Here is a 21,145-nt window from a genome sequence, read left to right on the forward strand (position 1 = left end):
TAGGGAGGGAGAGAGAGAGAGAGAGTGAGTGAGATAATGATATCTATCTAATAGCGTGTGTATATGCTCCATCACGTTCTTGCCTCATCCAGTGTGGGAACACCTCCTCAGAGGTAAACCCTGGAGCTGGATGCCCCGCCCCCTCTAGGGATGGAGATGGCAGGCACGTTGCCGTGGAAATGAGGAGTTGCACCCCCTATCTGGAGAGGTTGTTTGTATGACTGGAGTCCAGGATGAGGAGAAAAGGAGAATTGTCAACTGCATGACACATTTATTTTGAACTCACCATACAGAAGTCATGTCGTTATTGTGCAAATCAAATTAATGCTCATCGTATTCCTTGTTCTCTCTTGCATTGAAATGTCATGTCTCTTTAGGAATATAAGTGAACGAGGGAAAGAAAAATTATCCCTCAGTGGCACTGAAGCAATCATTTTAGAGTGCAGTGCCATTTGTTTTTTCCCAATTTAGAATTATCAGTTGGGATGTTTTAACCCAAAGTAACAGCTTCTGACTTGACTCTATGTGGAGCATTAGAGGTTAATTTTGATTGAGATGGGGCATGAGGTTTCCAACATTTTTTGATGATGATTTTTTTTTAGATAATGAGGAACCTCTTATGAAAAATGAAAGAGCATATAATTCTAAGAGAAATTCAAAGTTTATTTGATGAAAATTGGTTTTTGAAATGGCTCATGAGATATCCAAAACAAAGCAATCCAGGTGTGAGTTTCTTCACATTGTCTCCCTCTACAGGTTTGATTCCCACAGGTTTGAGTCCCACTGGTTCCTTTTTCCGACATGATTGTTAATTTACTGATCAGCAGTTGCGATCTTAACAAATTTAATTTGTAGAGGGAGACAAATTGAAGAAAGTCACACCTGAATACTTTCTTTTGCTTTTTAACCTCTGTCTCCTGGAACCTGAGTGAGTCATGTGTAAACCCGTGGGACTTATCAGTTTCTCCAAGTGAAGTGGTTAAATTAGTGACACTTTATTGTGGTTTATTTATCCTGGAAATCCTGTAATATGCCATTAATATTTTGCTATTTGTCAGAATTTCTTGCTAGGTGTTCATATTAAGTGTTGTGATTAAATTGCCAGAAATCGTGATGAACACAGCTTTCATTCCAGCTTTACACAAATATAGGGGTTATTTTCAGTTGTATTTGCATTATTTCTCTCTGGTATTGTCTTCCCCAGTAGAGATATGTGCAACATGCAAACATTGATAACATGAATGATAGCTGTAAGCAGTAGGCACACTAATCTCAAAAGAAATCATGAAAACTGCTAGTTCTTGAGGAATCAAGCCATGTTAATGCTGTGTCATTGGAATGCTGTTCTAGCAGTCTATGCAGAAGTAGCCCTCTTAAAAAATAAGAGAAAAAAAAAGATGATAACCTTTGTAGCACTCAGTGGCTGGCTCGAAAACTAATCTTCATGCCTAGAGTAATCATCCCCTCTTTGATTCACCCATGAATCTCTTAATCACATTTGTAACACTGTTGGGCAAGACCCAAGTAGTTTTAAAGTGAGGATGCGAATATTGCCGTCAAAGATGTCTTTGGCTGATTGAGGTTATGTGTGCTCCACACCACTCACGCCACATCCGAACCGCGTGCTATATTGCACACCCTGAACTAGGTCATTTAACTTGAGGTCCTGGCATGAGTCTCCTTGCAAGTGAAGTCCATCCTAAATGTCTCCCTCTGTTGGTGGAATGCCAAAAAGGTCAGATACTACACCAGTATTTTCCCCTCGCAAGGTGAGAGTAGAGGAAACCAGGCAATATGGAGCTCACATCATGAGATTTTCCGCGAAATTCTATCCATCGTTTTTCGGGAGCCAACTTTGTAAATGTTGATGGCATACACTGCATGTTTCTAGTCTTTGCTGTACGCAAGTTTTGATCATCCACTGATATCAGTAATATTTCACTATCTCTTGCTCTAATTGGAAATATGAAATCCATTGAGATGACTGGGAAGAGAAAAAGAATTGCTTCTCATCAATGACCTTGGCATTCCACTCTGTTCATTTTACTCCAATATCTGTCAAATCTAATTTTTCTCTTTGTTTGCTGCTTGATCCTTATCAATGATTCCTTTTCTGTGGCTCCAGTAAAAGACTTAAAAAAAAGAGTTTTGCTGATCTTTCGGTAAGGAATTAAACCAGGTCGCTTCATGATGGAGCAATCATTCTATCATTTCTGAATCCAATCAGGGAGTTGACCCAGAGGAAGCCCATCCCAAAAAACCCTTTGCCTGATCCAGTGCCACTGTAATGAACTCTGATCAATTTTCAAGTGCATTAAAATGCCATATTCTGTGAGTGCATTCAACTCCACTTGCAGTTTTGTAAGGCCACATTTCAACTTGTCACATGGAAAATAGCCCCCCCCCCAAAAAAAAAAGAGAGAGAGAGAGAGAAATTACAAATGCAAAGATCTCCAGCTCTTACCTCTCTCTCTCTCTCTTTCACACACAAACACACACACACACACACACGCACACACTCACTCACACACTCACACACATATAATACATTGTCTCTGTCATTCTTGTAACCACACTTTGATTGCATAAAGCAGTTGTTTGGTATATCCCTGACAAATGATCACAATATAGGGTCAAGACACAATCCAGCACCCAGCCACCTCACTTCCAAATCCTGGTGCAAAATACTATACACTTCATCTATTGCATGTGTTTTTATTTTTGCCAATTTCTCAAGTCGCTTGATGTTAGTTACATTAACAACTTGTAACAATATGTACATCCCATAATACAAATTTGCTGTACATACACGAAGAATTTGACTGCAGAACAGATGCCATTTTTAAACATTCTAAATTAATTCCACCATCAGATATAACAAAACACAACCTTTCTGGTAATACCTGAATTGTTACGAAACAAGGAATATCCTTGAGGTAATCATAAAAAGATATCCCATATTTTGTTACTATTTTCTTTTCAAATTAGCAAGAAAGTAACTAACTGGTTTTTCAATCAAAGTCTTCATAATTGCCTCCAAGGTGGGAAATTACCAGTCGCTAACTTTTCTCCTGGAAAATGCCTAAAACTTATTTCATCATCACTGCCGTTCTCAATTGCAAATTGAACATCTCAAGAAATTGTTTTACAAGTCCCAACGCAAGGTATCATGCTCACAAGATGTATAGTGTATTAAGTGTACTTCAAGTAGTGGCACTCATTTACTAAGCATTGTTAAAGCAAAGTTAAAGCTAGTTACACCAAGCTTAACCCCCATTGAGGACGGACTGACGGGTTAAGACTCTGTAAGGCAGTCTGGAGCAGCGCAAGAGGTGGATTAACTTTGGTCTGGTATGAATGGGGCATACGAGATACCCAATTCCTTCTTGTCCCGTCCATGCAACTTCGTTGTTGACATTCTTGGGGTATCGTGCCGACGGTCTCTGGGCCGTAAATCGGGAATGAGCACCGAATGAACGTGATTGATTTGCGCAATATTTGATGAACTCACCTGTCTCGCCCAATCCTTCTGGCCCCCATTTCACCCAGCCACATCCTTCTCCCCCCGCATCTCGTTCCCTCTGCAATAAAAACAGTCAAACAGAGCAGAAGTGGATCTTAATGATCAAACTATCAATCTCTCTCAGTCTTACGGAGACAATTTTCGTTTGGCACGCTCTCTGACGATGATGCCGTGGACTTTGCGGGACCGCGGTAGCGAAAACCACTTTCTTTAGCATCCCCTTTCAACATCAAATTGGTGCTTCCTATAGGGAAAAGACCCTGTGGTTATTTGTAGCCTTGCAGTATAACATTTTGCGGTTTTGTTTTTGTACAAAGTTTGTTTTTAGGAGGATTTGTACGTTCCAAATTTAGCTTACTTCATGTACTGTTGATAGATTAGATTTATCTTCTGTAGTGCAGTGTTATTCTATGGTAACTGTTTCTCCATATACATTGTCTTTGCAGCATTCTGACCTAAGTTTGATGTGTTCACTTTTCTCAAAGCCTGAAAGCACTGGAGATGGCTTAGGATGGGATTTCTTTTTTTTGGGGGGGGGGGGGAGGGGGGGGGGCTGTCTACATCTTTAGAGCATAATTATAAAGTCCATATCATCAAGAGTCTCCCATTAGTGTTGCTCCATTATTGCTATTTAAGAGTTACAAGAGATTCAACAGATGAGTCTTGTCAAAACTTGCAACACATCCATTGGCAGGTTGGGGTTTCAATGTTCTGGAGATTTCAGTAACCCTCATGAGATAACAGCTTCTTAAACTGAACTGACACGTCATTCTGACAGGCTGTCAGTGATACTTACAGGGTTAAACAATTGGATTAAGGTGGGGGACTTCGTAAAATTTCCTTTTCATGGTTGCTGTGTGGATTTGCTTTTCGGATGATGCAAATTGACAAAGTGTGCTGACTGTGAGATTACGCATGGTTGCTATAACATTTATATATATTTTTATACGCATTTTCACAAAATCAGCCAGCTGTAAAAAGTTGCTATGGGCAAAATTACCTTCTTTAAAAGTTTGTGCGAGCCCTCTCTCACTCACACCTACTCCTTTCCCTCGAGCAGTGCTGTGAGAAGGGAGAGCACACTTTGGATACAGCACCACCTTCGTAAAATCTGTGATTCTGTTTTGATGCAATGAGGTTTTGCTGTATTTGTTTTTCTCTCTCACCGCATGATCGGTGGCGTTTGCTGCATTACATGAGCAAACGCGTGTCTCGCGTTTTAATTTGAGTGGTTTTCCTCGCCGAAGTCGGACGAATATTGAGACGGGTGATCTCAACTTGCTTGTACAGTTGCAGAATTGATACAAAAAAAAAAACTGCAGTAAGGGTGCATTGATGTGCCTGACTGTTAACACTTGATGTTCACCACAGCAGAGCAGCGAGAGCAATGAATCTGACTTCAAGACAGGGATCGAAGGATGGGAGAACTTCAACAACATCACATCTGATTGATGAAGATGGGAAGATATATTCAGTCTTCACAGAAAATTAATTTCAATGAGACTTGGCTCATAATTGTGGCCTCAAAATGGATCTTCTGCATTATGAAATATGATTATAAAAATGACCATTCACTTGACACAGGTTCCTCCTCTGAATGGGTTAAGAATAATGACATCATGAAGAAAGAATAACTTTTTAAAAATATAAATAAACAGTTCCATGACATTTGCCCCTGCAACAATTGCTCCCTTGCAGTATCTGCACACTAAGCCAAACATAAATTCAACCCACAAACATAACCCTAACCCTTATTGTAATCCTCACATCAAACTAAACCTAAAACCCAATCACAACCCTAACCCTAAGTCCTTGGAGAAAATAACACTGGAGCAATTGTCGCAGGAGCAAATGTTGTGTCACTAAATAAACCTTTCTTTGATACTTTCATGCATTTATGTATAAATAGTGCCTTGCCAAAATGTTGTGATGTGTCGTTTATTTGAAATATGAATAATCATGGCAATAGGCAAATGAATGGATGATATTTCCCAAACTTAAGATGTAGCACTTCAGAATTAGATTTTAAATACACTGGTCCATTATTTCAGATGCTGTGCCAGAATTGATGATTACAAAGACTATCAGTATTCAAAGGAAACTGGAAACTTTTTCATGTACATAAAAACATACTGCTTTCTCATAACATTCAACGAATACGTACCTGGCTACATTTACGTTCACCTTCTTATATGTCTTTTGTCCTTTGTAGTGTTTGTTTTTGTGTGGCATCAATGTAACCATTTTTAGCTGTAAATCTCGGGATCGGCCTTAAAGTAAAAGAAACCCCAGCAGTCTACGTTGATCCCTCCCCCCATACTGAAATAAGTATTTTCATGCTGTATTAAGTCATTTGTCAAAATGGTGATTTAGTTTTCCCTGTATTTTTTGTATGTTTTATATACTATTCTTGAATTCCTTATAGATTCTTTTATTAGATGTGGAGATACGATTTTTTTTTTTAATGAGGAAAGAAAAATGTTGATAACAAAGGGAAAAAAACCCTCTAATGTCCAATGATCAAAATATCATTCATACCCTCTGAGGGTAACTGAAAGGGGAAAATACACAAATGCCCAAGTTATTGTATATGGAAGGGTAGGAAGAAAGAGAAGGGGTGGGGGTAAGGGGGGATAGGGGAAGCTGGAGGGGAACGAAATGATAGGGCTTGTAGGAAGGAAACTGCTGGTATGATAAGACTATACACTCAGTGGGTAAACCAAGTCATTGTTTTTAATCATTGTCGTTTAAATGTCATGTCTGCCTAATACCATCCCATTCATCATTCCCTACGAGGCGTTAAAAAAACCCTTCTTTGAGGGACACAAAAGTCATCATCATCAGATTGTGATTGGTCCATGAATTATTTGGATCCAATGGAAGTCGAACTGAGCCTGCTGTAGTCTAACAAATGATCTTTGTACTAGTCTAGTGGGTACTGTGGTCTCTATTGGCTCAGGGGTCCCCCCACCACACTGTTATATTGAATTTGCTACTTTTCAAACATATGTTCTGCAGAGTCAAAACTGCTGGGGCCAAGTTATAAGGCAGAACATGAATGCCTGGGGAAGGGAAAAGTAAAGGGCGTACATGATCAAGCTCCCAGAGTGGGATAAGATATGTAACTATATATTTCAAGGCTTAGAATTAGGCCTGATCAAGCCAAGATTATACAACATCTATGTGCCTGTGCAGATTTTTACCACTTCCATGTAGATTAATGACCCTGTAACGCAGGCATTCTTGGCGCAAGAAGGCCGGCCTGGCTCGGATATGTTATTTGAGAATCCCAGTAACAAACTGTGTACAGTTCTATCACTGACCTGATCTGTGTATAGGTATACAGTCACACAGTCTAAGAATCTCGACTAGAGTCGACCATTACTGATGAGTGTACATTTTGATGCACATATTGGATGACCAGTGCTATTCCTGGTTTTTAACTCTTTATGTGCCATGGTGGAAACCCCCTGTGTGCCATGTTATTCTGAGACACGAAGGTATATGCTTCGAGAAAGAATTCTGTTTTTTCCAATTTGTATAGCTTCTACAAATTTCTGTTAAGATGAGCATAATAGTAGGCAAAGCTAAAGAGGAATGCCAAGCTTTGTTTCGATATAAATTGTATGACGACTCTATTTTCAATTTTTCTTTTGAATGACCAGTTGCTACATTACTGTAAAGGCATGACTTTCGCACATAAAACGGTGGCAGAAACTTAGAATATACAAGCAAATCAAGTTGGGAATATCGCTTGATAGTCGATCACCACATAGAATGCAAGCCGTTATATGAGAGGAACAAAAGCACGAGAAACGCTTTCATTGTGCCACGGGATTAGCAGTAATTAGTGGTTTATCGATCGGTCTTGGCGGCTTTGTTTGTTGAGCAGAATATGCGAAGTTGGCACGCCATCGACTGAGTCGGACGTGCGAACGCGGCACATAAAGAGTTAATGAACCGCAGTAGGCAGTAAATGAATGGGACCACCCATCAATCCCAATGCTACTGTTGTGCCTGGGGGGTGTTTCATAACGCGCACTGTTTGTAAAGTTACGAACAACTTACGAGCGACTGGTGATCAGTTCTGATGTGCTATACTTATCAGAATTTCCATAATTCAGCACAAGAACTGATCACCAGTCACTCGTAAGTCGTTCGTAACTTTACGAACAGCTTTATGAAACACTCCCCAGGTCCTTAAATCTACAAATTATAGGGATGTGTATGTGTGTGTGTGTGGGGGGGGGGTTAATATTAACAAGACTCTGGTTTTTTTTTTTATTTACTGAGATGTGTTTGTGTACTTACTTCTATATGCCAGGGTATTATCATATCTAATTATTAACTCATTTGGTCTTGGACATTGTTACAAAACCACAACTACGACAGCCATGATTTGACAAGAGTCGATCATACATGGTTGATTGCCTTTCACCAAAGTCCATATTTGCTCAGGTGTTTGTAATGATGAGTAGGTGCTTGGAAGTGCCAGAAAAATAATGTGCAACCTTCATTCACCATTGAGCAGAGTTAGACCCGCAACATCTATTGTTTGTTCATGTGAGAAAAAAAAAAAGAAACAAAAACTGGCAGCATTTTTTGTTTGTTTTTTATGCTGTGTATAGGCCTCTCTTTCTGTGTTTTTCCTCTTTGGATTTTGATTTTGAGCAGCAAACTTATGTGCCTTTAACGATAAGTCCCCCTCTTTAAAATGCCATCCCTGTATACCTTCATTCCCTCCAGCTCCACCCCCACCTCCCCCCACCCATCCTTGTGATTATAATTGTGGGTTCTTCCCACAGCAGAAGTGATCACTGACATTGTAGAAGCTATTTGGCTCCCAGCGCCAGTGCCAAGATGGATAAGGCGATTTACCAGCATCAGGGAAAAGTGTCAATTCTATAAATTGGAGACGATGTGGGCAAACAAATAAGAAAAGAGGAAGGAAAGGAAAAAAACAGAAGGAAAGATGCAGAGTTAAGAACAGGATAAAGATGCAGGGCGAGGGGGGGGGGAGAGGGGTAGAGAAATAATAATTAGGACAGAGTACGGGAAGACAGAGTGGTAAAGATGAGTTTGGTATCATATCAGCCTGAAGCTATGGGTGGAAGATAATGGCCAGTAGTAGTGAGACCTGGATAGCTAGCTGGAATGACACTACAGCGGTGGTGGGTGGGGTGGAATGGAATAAGGACACCTCGTAGAAACCGACGAGGTAATGGGGCGATCCTGGCTTTGAGCCCCCGTTTATGACACCCGTGTCTCCGAGCAAAGGCATCTTTTCCTCACACTTTTGTTGACGGGGTGCGCCGCAAGGGTGAATTTAAGTCTTTTGTGGAGTGCATGGTCTCATCCTCAGCCACCACCAGACGAGACCAAGCTATGGTAAACTCCATCCATGGAAGATTGACATGATGCATATATTGTAAGCTAGTAGTACCCTTATTGATGGTGTTCTTTTTGATCAAGACCAACATCAAGTCCTCCAAGATGGCAGGTGCCATTTTTCATGACCTTAAAGCCTGAATTTTGTTTTACTTCTCTGTATCCCATTATATTTTGTACTGATCATCAGCAGGATGTGAATTTGATGGATGCTGCAGAGATTCAAGTAAATACAAACTTTTTGTTAGGACTATTAGCATGGCATATCATCTATTGGCAAAACTTGGTGCCTGTTTGACGATGTGTAGCAAAGATGTTGCAGAGAATTCCAATTTTGATATTTCTGCACACAAACAAAAATTGAAATGTTTATGTATTGAGATACCATGCATTGAATCTAATTATACACTTGTTTTTCTTTTAAAGACAACCCCCCCCCCCCTCTCTCTCTCCCATGGGTCAAGTGCTAGCTTATTCCCAATCTGTTGCCTTTCATGACTCTTAGTAACTGAAAAATGAAATCTATAATATATACATGTTTATATATGTATATAGCTGGATACGATCTTGTGGGGATGGAAAATTAATTTCCAGCTGTTTGATAGGAAAGAAAGAATCCATGCCTAAAGAACTCACTCTAGCTTTTAATGTTAAAATCATCCAAAACTATGATCAATTAAACTCAACAAAACAAACTTTCCCATATTATCTCACTGTCTGTTGTTCCCAAGTACATAGAAATTCTTACATAGAAATTCTTTTTTTTTTTTTGCTTTTGTTTTATGGAGGATTATGTGAACATTCAAATTTTGATAATGACTAGACTCTTATGTGATTTTGATATGGCAAATATATTCTCTATTTCCTTTCTCTGAATTGCACATTCCAGGTTGCCACATTCTTCTCTTTTCACATTATCCTATTGCATGAATTAACCATTTTTGGGTCTGTGCATTAAAATTCTATGTTGCAATCATGCATGCAAATTCACTACTGTAAAACATGATATATTCGCGCCACGAAATCTTCGCGAATTGGAGCCGACGGCCTTTTTCTTGGCAAGAAATTTTCGCGAATTGCCTCTTGCGTTCAATGCATATGGTGTAGATAAGAAATTTCGCGTGCATTTTAATTTCGCGAATCTTGGCGCTCGCGAAATTCGCGAAATTAAAATGCATGCAAACATTTCTCGTTTTACAGTATATTATCACTGTCACACACACACAGACACACAGACAGACAGACAGACAGACAGACACACACACACACACACACACACACACACAAATAAGCATGTAATTACAGTCCTTGTACACACATGCAAACATTCACACAAACAAAGATGAACAAGCATGTGTATGCACAAAATAAAAGCACATGCACATAGACAAACAAGCAAACCCCAAAATAAACATGTGAACAAAACTGTATGTTCACACATATATGTGTACAAACAAATAAGAACAGACATAAACAAAACATGCACACAAACATAAGTTTATACCAGTGAAGAAAGGGTGCCAATATCAAAGGATATTTTAGTTTCCATGTTATATAGGAGTTATAGATAAAGGGATGAGTAACTAATCAAAAATAGAATGTATATTTTCCAACGATTTGCTTAGAATCAGAGCCATATTTTTTGTTGTTGTTGTATCTGTGTCAAAATATTAAGACATTTCTCCTTGTTTTATTTCAGTATCAGGACATTTCCATTTATTTAAATTGTGTCATGGCTATTACAGAAATATAGTTCCTCAAAAGGAAAGGAAAGTTAGATGAGTGTGGCAGTGTTTACTGGGCCTCTGACAATTTTAATCAGGGTCAACCTGTTTCGATACATATATGTCTATAGAGGGAGATGTAAGAGAATACATATTGTCTGTTGAATAATATCATGAGTCGTCCCCCCCTAGAGCTTGCGGCAAAAAAACGGTTTGCATATCGTTATGAAGATCTGCGGCTGACTGACTTGCCAGCCACAAACAAGTTCTCTCCTCCATCAGCAATAAGACAGTGCATTCATGGCAGTAGGACGAGTGAAATCGCATGCTGATTCTCCATCGGGCCCAACACAAGGTGGATAATGCTGTACACTCCCCCTCCGCACACAAACACACACACACACACACAAACACACACACACACACACAGAGTCATACACAGCACACACACACACACTGTTCTGTATGCACATGCTAACACAGAGAAGTAGCTTGTTCGTGTCTAATGGCGGTATGCAAGCAATTGTAAATCATCTACCATCCTGTTGTCCTCCCCTGTTCGCAGCCTTGCAAGCCGTGACGGTGATGCGTTGAATTTCCAAAATAAACGACATCATCGGAGGATCTTTATCGGGTGATGAGTGTCTCTGATTTTTTTTCAATTCTTTCTCCTCCCGGTAGATTTCTTGTAATGATGTGACTTTCCTCCTAATGAGTGATGTCTGAGTGGCTGGGTATGTATTCAACATCTCCGTCTCCCAAAATCTGCTCGAATTTGAAATTTCGCTAGTCGGCAGCCACCTGACGGAATTAGATCCTGCAACAGCGTGCGTCCGCCTGGCATTGTATGTGGTTGGAAGCCGTGGCCAGTTGGCATTGGTCAAGCGGGGTACGGCGCAAAACAATTCCTCGCTTGTTTGTGTTTCTTCGTTCCTCCCCCTCCAACAAAAAAAAAGTCTTTCTCTCTGACGGTGTGTCTGTTTTTGGGGGCCACTGTGGAAAAGCAGAAGGGTGGTCGCACTGATCAGCCGACGGCAAGTTTTCTCCATGTAGTGAACGAGCACGGCATCATGGGCGCCTTCTTGGCAACGCTTGGTCAAGGTAAACCCTCCTTAAAATTACCCCCCTTTAAAGGTGGTACCCTGTCTTTTAGCACCGCCCCACCCCCTCCACTCTCCCAGCCAAACAAAGTTCTGCTCAAAAAATTATGACAGCACTTCACACTGCAGATAAGCTTGTGTGACATTTGTCTGTAAAGTCCTGTGTCATTGATACCATTCAGTATGGAGAGTCAAAGGGTTGTCATATTTTCTTTGAGTATACAAAGCAACATGATGTCATCTTGAGTATAGAAAGGATCTACTTTTATCAGCTTGATGTGTTATACCTGTAGCATGAGTGTACCCTCCCCTCCCCTTCCGTACCAACCAACACAATCCAATAGATTGTTTTCCAAATAAATAGTACTACCTTTAAACCACGCACTTCCACTTTGTTTGTTTGTCGGTTTTTTTTTTTGTTGCTTTTGTTCTTTTGTTTTTCCTGGGGGAGAGTAGTAATGTTGTCAACATTGTTTAGTGGTGTTGTATATTTCTCTGCTGCTGTGTATGACATGCATACTGTATGTGCATATTGCTTGTATTAAGCATGTATTCAAAGCACACACATCATGACACGAAAGTCATGTGTTTGCTAGCTCCATGCATCATTGTGCATTCCAGTCACAAAGATATGAGCTCAGATGATCACGGGGGGGAGGTACGGATTGAATTGTCAATGATTCAAGTGTACTGTTTGGTATTTGGGTAGGTGCATGGAACATTTCCAGTCTTTAGTCCTACATTGACTCTTAAGTATCATTGATAGTACCTGCCGTGCATAATCATTGTGCCTAAATTCATCACCAGCCTGTATGCTTGTGGTTCCAGAAGAGTTCCTCATGTCATGTCTTCCATGGAATGAACAACAGTATGAAAACAAGAAGAAGACAGTGTCGTGTGAATGCATTGGCATTTTGATTGAAGGACTGTTCAGGGTGGATGGGGTCCTCTGATAAATCTGACAGAGTTATCTTAGAAGTTAGATGATGCTTTCTCCAGTATAATTATGTAAGGTGATTCACCTGATTTTTATGCTAATGAAGTAGTAGATAATGAATACCACATATCCAAAGTGAGCGGTATGATAGGCAGCCACATATCCCTTCAGTTTGTGTCATGCGTTTCATTAGAGAGGCAAATATATTCAAGAAGTTACTGGTATGTACACCCCCTTTTCACATTAAAACCATATGGTTGACTGGCTGTGTTCACCAAAGGCCAAGCATGGTGCATTCCACTATCCAACACTTCCACACTTGAATTATAAAGATGAACACATTTTGTTATGTCTAAAAGCAAAATGAAACTTGTTTTCACAACCCTTACCTGGTATCCCTTTTGTTTTGAGGCATTGTTGTGAAGGACGATCGAATATGTCATGCATATATTATGGAGTAATAATGCATTGTACTTGTTGTGGTTCAATGACTTTTCACAAAGCAAGAACATACAAAATTGATGTGCATTTGTTATGTTCTGTTGCTTCTGCTGTGCACAACATAAGCATAGCCGTGCTGTGTGTAGATAAGTCAGTGATGAGTGAATGTATTCCAAAACGACTCACACAAAACAGGAAAGGTGGTTGGTGCTTACAAAAATGTGAAGCAAATGCATATGATAAGACTCTACGTCAGCATACTTGATTATGTTTTGCACTCTGGTCACATTAGAGGCACATTAAGTACATCAATCACAAAATGTCAAATTCAACATGGAAGATAAGATTCTCCTCTGTGCATGTCAGAGAAGAGGTACTGTGTACCCTGTAGATTTCACTGCGTTTTTACTTTGCCAATTTCATGAGTCCGTTGATGACCCCAGAACTGACAACTCATCAAATTTTTGCCCCCATAACCTGAGTGCAGTGAATAGTCACCCTGAGGACGGACATGGCTAATTTCTATCCTTAAAAAGGGGCAAGACATGAAGAGCTTCTTTTTGTCACTCTGGCTCCTGAGATAATAAATTCCACCAAAGGTTGAGATTGTCACACAAGTCCCAATTTGTGAAACATCATGCTCTCTAGGAAATATAATACGGCATATGTGCAGTATTTTGCATCTCTCATCTCTAGGTCACAGGAAGTATCATGTGTCAGTCATATCAAAATCTGTATCAGTCAACTGCCTCGCTAGTTCGTCAAACTTCTTGACAGGAAAGATCAGCCAAGGATCAGAAGTGGCTCCTGTAATCTAGCCCGGATGTGAACATACTCACTGAACACCTAATTAAATCCAGCTTTACAGCTGGCATACATTGTATACCTGTCTATTTTTCACCGGCACTGATACCACTATCGCTGCATTGTCATTTTGGATGCGTCATCACTGTTTACGTCAATCATTATCATAAGTATCGCTGTTATTGTTATCATCATTATTATTTGTAATCTTTAATAATGGGTGTGATGTTATTATTGACGTTATCATGTGGGCAAATGCTCTTCAAATGTCAATATCGTTGTCATGACAGTGGTTTTTTCATCATAACAAATTGCAGTTTATTCTCGCATAAAACCAAATGCAAGTAAAGACATAGCACTGTCTTTGTTCAAGATATCCATGCAACTGTTTGAAAAGTTAAACAAATGCCACAGAATAAGAACAGAAAAACATATATATTTGTTTTTCATATGCATATGATAATATGTAGAGAGTAATGTGGTATTCTGATTCCACAATTTTTTTTTTCATGCCACAACACTACAAAGACTCAGCTATATCTATCCATACAATTTTTCACAAGATGGAAAGAAGGATTTCTGCAAACCACCGAGCCTTCTGAAACCCAGCGACAACATCAAGAAAACAAGGTGAATCATCCCGTCTCCATGGCAACGATGATGTGATTAGCCTTCTAATGCATAATTCCACAAACAAGTCTGGAGCCCGGGGCGTCACTCTGCAGCAAAGTCAGCATTTTGCCATTATCATTCACTGAAAAATGTATGTCTGTTATCTGGTGAAGAAGCATGATGTGTCCTTAAATGTTATGGCTTTCATTGACATTTACTGCCGTCTGACATGAATATATTTTTTCACAAATCGGTTTTTGCCCATGGAAGACGTAAACATGAGCTATAGTACTGCGTAAATTTCCCGCTGTCTGTCTGTTTGTGAGTCTGTCTCTCCATCTGTCTTTCTCTCACTTTCTTTCCCTATCATTCTTTCATACACAAACAGACAGACAGACAGACAGACAGACACACACACACACAAAGTACAAACTTTTGTTCAGTAGGTACTTGTGATATGTGTATATAGCCACAGTCATGCCTAGAGTATTCCAACCCAGCTTAGGAATATAAGTTGTTATTGTGAACATGGCAAAATCATGAACAGTATGAAATGCAACCTTATCTGTTCAAATCTGAAAAAAAAACTACTGTTGATAGTAGCATATATGGTATGTAAAACCATCATCTTCAATTTCTTAGACTTTCCTTGTAGATATACTTGGAAAGGGTAAAAAAATGATGTGATTTCATTAAGTAAGCAATGTAAACAAAAGTGGAATATTTGTCTTCATTTTAGCAATAGCAATATAACTGAGAAAAGTTGCTATAAAATGAAGGTATTTCCAATTATGATGATGGGTAGCCTTACAGAAATGAAGTTTTGAGTCTTTTGGGTCTGAGAATCCAATTTGCATATGACAAGAAATAAGACTCCCTTTAGATACATGCCTCATGTATCACTGAAGTTTTTTTGTCTGTTGACACCTACATACTGTGTATTCAATTGAAATCCACCCATGCTTGTTTTACTCTATCTGAGAGATACAAGCTGTTTTGGATGATGTACATCTATGCTGAGGTGAGCACAGTAGAGTGATGACTTGGGACCACAGAATTTCGGTTTCCAAAAATCTATACTCTGCCACTTCTTCTTACCTCAGTCAATAGCTGATCCTGAGTGGTTGTAACAGTGTAAATAGAATTGATAGAAATGAATCTTGACACTGGCAATCAATGCTGCGTTACAGTCTGATTTGTTCTGGAGAAGATGACTGTCATGCGGTTTGTGCGTCACATCACAAAAACGGTGGATATTTATTTCCGTTTGTCACACCAAGGGGTCAGAAGTTTACCCCAGTTTCCTCGTAAGCTGCTTGCCCTTTCTTCCTCAAATGTTGCGAAGATGCATGTGGCGTCCGTGGACGTGAAATAGTAAACATCATAAATCTTGGCGTGTCTGACCTACTGTGTACATATGTGCGCGGGGAGATGCCGGTTCACATCACATGCGGGGTTATGCGTAATGTGTGCTTGTTTTGGCGATCATCCAGCTTTAATGTGTATACTCCCGCACTGTGAAGGTACGCAGGAATTGAGTTACCAAGATCTTTGTGATCAGCATTAGAACGCAACTTCACCCTCCTGTAGATGCACAGAGGGAGATAACATTTTCAATATTAGTAAAACAACTAATTCATTTTCAGTACAGATAAAATGGCTGTTACAAAATACATGCAAATAGAGATACTTGTTATTTTTAAAACAATTGTATACAATGCAATAACAGTGAAACGCTACCATGGGAAACTTCTTGGTAAGCAAATTAAAGTGAAATGGGCTATTGGTTACTTTGCTGTGCATATGACATCAATTCTATTTCAATGCTACCCAGTCATCCTGCTCTCACCCCACATCTTAGCAGTGATGTGCATTCATACCAGTATCTCAAATCAGTACAGCTGATGCATCATTCAGTCTAGTCTTTCTTCAAGCCCGATATACGTACCTAGTGCCCAATCCAGCATATATGTGCCAGTCTTGAGTTGAGGCTATTCTCTCCCTCAAAATGTCTCCTGTATCATGTTAAATGGAATCTCATCTGAGTGTATTAGAGGATGCAGTATGTGACCCGCCACAACAAAAGGATCCTAAAGTCGCTGATGGCTGAGCCGAGAAAATCAAGCTTTAAGTGAGGTCAGCAAAATCGGCCAAAACCATCGACTTTCTGTTTTTGACATAATTGTGTACTCTTATGTTTCGTATATCATCTGCCAAAATTTTGAAGCTAAATGATCAAAGGAATGGAAAGGAATTAGCTTTTTTCTGGGCCATGATTTTTTGAGTTTCAACAGAACAGAAACGTGTCCGAAGATTTGGATTTAGCGCCCTAGCAACGAGGGAACCGAAGTGTAAAGCTCACACAATGCCCAGTCACTGGTGTTAGACCGCTGGCACTAGGCTTGAATTCACATCACGGAGGTTGCTAGGGTTATACCTTCTATTGTCCAGAGGTGAAAACTGTTCAACCTCCCCTTGATCATGATTGCATCGAAAGGAAAACTTTGACGGTGGTTTTCTCGAAATGCCGATTTCTTCAACCACGTGACATGCTCTCTTAAAATCATTGATATCTCTGCAACCAAGTATTTTTATGAGTCATGTTATATATTAAGTTAAAGGGTTAGAGTAAGGGAACAATGTCATATCATTTTCAGAAAATCGACCTCCAACAACTTAAGGATCCTTTTGTTGTAGCGGGTCACATATATGCGGGTCTTGAGTTGAGGCTATTTTCTCTCTCGAAATGTCTCCTGTATCATGGGACATGGAATCTCATCTGAGGGTATTAGAGGATATAATCTCCCTGTGTATGTGGTACCGGAAATTATAGCGCCCACGGGCATGGAAATAGCCCAAGGCGCTGAAAAGCTTTTCTATACATTCGGCCGTTGACACTCCAGTTTAGACGAAAAAAGAAAGTTGTCCCATGCCCTGCACGCTACAAAAACAGTAGACGATATCGTGTTTGCAATTGCATGTGCAGAGACAACTTTGCAGGAAAAGAAGATGTTCAACCTGATGAGACCGCATTCTCCTGGAGGGGATTTCAGAGGGATTAGAGTCAGGAACTCCATTTAGTCGATGAACTCATACCCATTAAGACACCTGCTTGTGTAGGGGAAGTGTGGCTGTGCCTATACATACCTGAGTTTATTCACCCCCGCGACGACCCCTTAACATCATTGGTTTTCTCGGGGGGACCTTTGCGTCGTAGTCCAACTGAGCTATACTATATATGGATTGAGATTTGTTTTTGTAACCAATATGGGAGCCGGCATGCACCGTCCCTGGGAAATCACCGTAGGGCAGTTGTGGTCACATGATTATACTGGGTGTCGTACCCACATAAGGTACAACCCCATGGCTACCGTGTGATGTTGTCACCTTAATTCAGATGAAGAAGAGGTAGAGAAGTTTAATATCATGGCTGATGGCCGTCAACAACGAGGATTGAATCATTACCCTAGAGAAGAATTAGGTCCATTTCCGTATAATCTATCCGTACAATTAGGTCTGCTTCAAATAAGTTTTGTGCCTAGCTGTTGAAGGCTACAGGGGCATAAGTCAACATGTGCCATACTGACTTTCATATGGTCCAGCTCCCCTTTGTATTAATACTTGCCATATCGAGGGGGAAAAAATGTATGCTGATTAAGTTTTACTTGTTGTAGGGGAGAATGTGTAGTGGACTTTGCAGTGATTTGTGATATGATAGTTGATTACGGTATTTACATGATTTATCCCCCTACCCCCTAATCAAGTGAATCAGATTCATTACACCATTATGATGTCAAGTATGATGTATGATTCCATTATGTGTCTACATGGCATCTCATCAATCGACACACATCAGAGGAACGGGGGGTGGGGAGGATCTTGTTGAGTCGAGGGATCTCGGTAAGATGCACCATTTGTGTTTTGCGTGAGATACACATCTCAGTGACATACGATGGAGCATCTTGTGTAGGCAAGTGCAATGGAAACAAATTTACTGCCGAAAGATCATGAGCCATAAGTTGCCATACAGTGTACATCAGCTGGCTCATTAATTGTTCCACAATGCAATAAGCTGGTTTCTTATACGTGTCACATAAATGTTCTGCAAGTCACAGTCAATCATATATCAGCCTCTCTGTCTCTTCCCATAAGGATGGTTTTTTATTTTGTTTTTTTCCACTATTTCAGAACTCCTTCAACTTTCTCCTCTACCCTCACACACTGCCTTATCACTAGAATACATTCCATACACGATATAGACTTCATATTATCCAGGTACCCCATATTTACTATCTTTACATTTTCCTCACTGGGTTCTATTCTGAACATTCTACTGCAGTTGTCTGCTGGTGAACTTTCTTGCGGTATGATGCAGTTGTTGCTGTCGGATATTTTTCTTCCCCCCCCCCCACACATCCAAGTGCACCTCACAAATCATCAATGTCATTTCCAATCTCTTGAAGCTGACACGTGATGCAGACAGGCGGTCCGTGCCCGTTGTCGTGTCTAATCAAATAAGACGTGCCCACCCGGCTCGAAAGTTACCCCCACAGTCGTTCGGTCGCGAGAGATATACTAGAAATTCTACTCACCGCTTTGAATATATTTGCCAATTCTCCCCCCTCATGGATCAGACTCTGGCAATTAAATCCTTATTCAATTCGATTGTGGCACATTCTGGCAATTTTTGTTTTTTTCCTCTCCTCCAAGTACTCGTAAGTTGGCAACTGAGCTTTATAGACTTCATTTTTTTTTCCTCCTCTCCCTTTGGCACATAGGAGTTTCTGCACTGAAAGAAGCAATTTGTCACATACGTCTATTTTAAGGACAAGAAGCAGAAAGTGTACTCTCCTTTGTGTAGTTTATACACATTGTAATTTGATTGTGCCGCAGATTGACGTGGCAAAGACGGGAGTCATGTGTGGTTGACAGGTAGTTTACCATTTTTCCTTGAGCGCAAGTAGTTAGTGTCCATTAAAAATATGTCATGGTGGATGTAGATGGTTTCAGGAGACATGTAGGTAATCTAGGCTTGGAGCAAAATATCAGCCTGCTGCACGCCATCATCTCAAAACACCATTTAAACATAATGTTTGGATAGGTTGAATAGTGACAGTGACAGAGCTAAACAAGGACAAAACTGCTCTTCATGGCATCTTGTGTAAACAAAGGAAAAAAAATAAAGTTGAACTTATGGCTGACTCGTGACTTGTGGTTACCTTCTTGTACAGAATGTCCACACACTTGAAACACAGCATGCAATCATGTAGTGATGGTTGGTAGGGTGGGTGTGGTCACCTTTTCATCAGAACACATGAGACCCTACCATCCTTGTCCTCTTTTATTTCCCCCTTCTCCTCATCTTCCCCATCACCCCCTTCCCCCCCCCCCCCCCCACCGAAAAATGAGGATTTTTGTAAAGCATGTCAGGAATCCCTTCCTTCCAAGTTCTGTCCATTGTGTTCACACATTAATATGCAGCTCCAAGAGTTGGAAGAATCAGACCCATGATATGCTTTACAACGATCCACATTTCTCTGTAACCACTTAACCAAATTAACTGGAGTTTTCTGCAAAATATAGGTAAGATGTTATATCTTAAGACTCTGAAATAGCACCCAGACAGTTTAATCATATTGAAAGTTATCAATGCAAAAATCCAACTGTAATCTTTTTTTTTTTTTGGGGGGGGGGGGACATACTGCATATGCTTTCCAGCCTGGAGCCACGGACAGAGAAACAAAGAAATCCCAAGGGACTACTTATAAATGTCATCTCAGTGTAATGACCAAAAATTAGAGTCACTGCTTTCTTGATACGCATTCTCAGAACTTGCTAATCGACTTTTTCACTAATTTCCGTCTGACGCACGAGAAACGTGCCTGGCATGCAAGTGAAAAGCCATGCAGTGGGCAAAACTCGAGTGAAAAATATGGAATCTACTCCTGCAAGATGAGCTGTGATTGACTCTCATTCATTCTGTGCCTTTCTAAAGTGAAGAAAAAAAGAGAAAGAAAGTCTATTCTGCTCCGTGTTCAGGACAACTCTGCTGGATAGAGTTAATTCAAACCAACAGCCATGAGAGTTTCATAAAGTTACGACACGAAGAAAGAAAAATAAGCATCACTTCCCTCACCCTCTGTCTTAGATAAGCAACCAGACACAAAAAAGTGCACCCTTTGCAGGAAAAAGGCAGTGATAGAGGTCCCTGACACGACCCTCCAGATTTCAAGCTATCCTCTCTGCTGATGAATCGCAGGACTGTGAATTGAAAATCAAGTGCAACCTGCCCCTGCCACGAAAAATAGTTAAATGGATTTCATGCTCCAGTTAATTGCCAATAATCCGTCAAAACACATTTGGAGAAGCGCTTCATCAAGTGAGCTCGCAACCCCTCTCTCTCATTCTTTTTCTTGTTCTAACTTCTTTGCAGCCAGTCATTATTGATACCTACATCACTTGTCGGTCGTATTCACTGCTCTGACTTTTAGATTTAATATTTCAAAATGAGCGATAAATCTTGTCTGCCTTCTAGTTGATCAATCACAGACATTACAGATTAGATATCCATTGTAATTAATGCTATCATTGTTGTGTTTGTTATTATTGATATTTT

The 21,145-nt window shown here is 40.1% G+C and overlaps 1 protein-coding gene across 1 annotated transcript in view; it reads left to right on the forward strand.

The window, feature by feature from the left end:
- The first annotated feature begins 11,642 nt into the window (after positions 1-11,642).
- Positions 11,643-21,145, forward strand: part of LOC139734081 (Kv channel-interacting protein 4-like) — a 78,249-nt gene continuing 68,746 nt past the window's right edge. The window contains exon 1 of the mRNA XM_071644895.1: positions 11,643-11,736. Within this exon, the coding sequence (XP_071500996.1) occupies positions 11,706-11,736 (31 nt within the window). The 5' untranslated portion in view covers positions 11,643-11,705. The remainder of the gene's footprint in view (positions 11,737-21,145) is intronic.

This window comes from Diadema antillarum, unplaced genomic scaffold (assembly GCF_040938485.1).
Source record: "Diadema antillarum isolate AM-2024a unplaced genomic scaffold, OU_Dant_1.0 seq00000508_RagTag, whole genome shotgun sequence".
Classification (NCBI taxonomy): Eukaryota; Metazoa; Echinodermata; class Echinoidea; order Diadematoida; family Diadematidae; genus Diadema; species Diadema antillarum.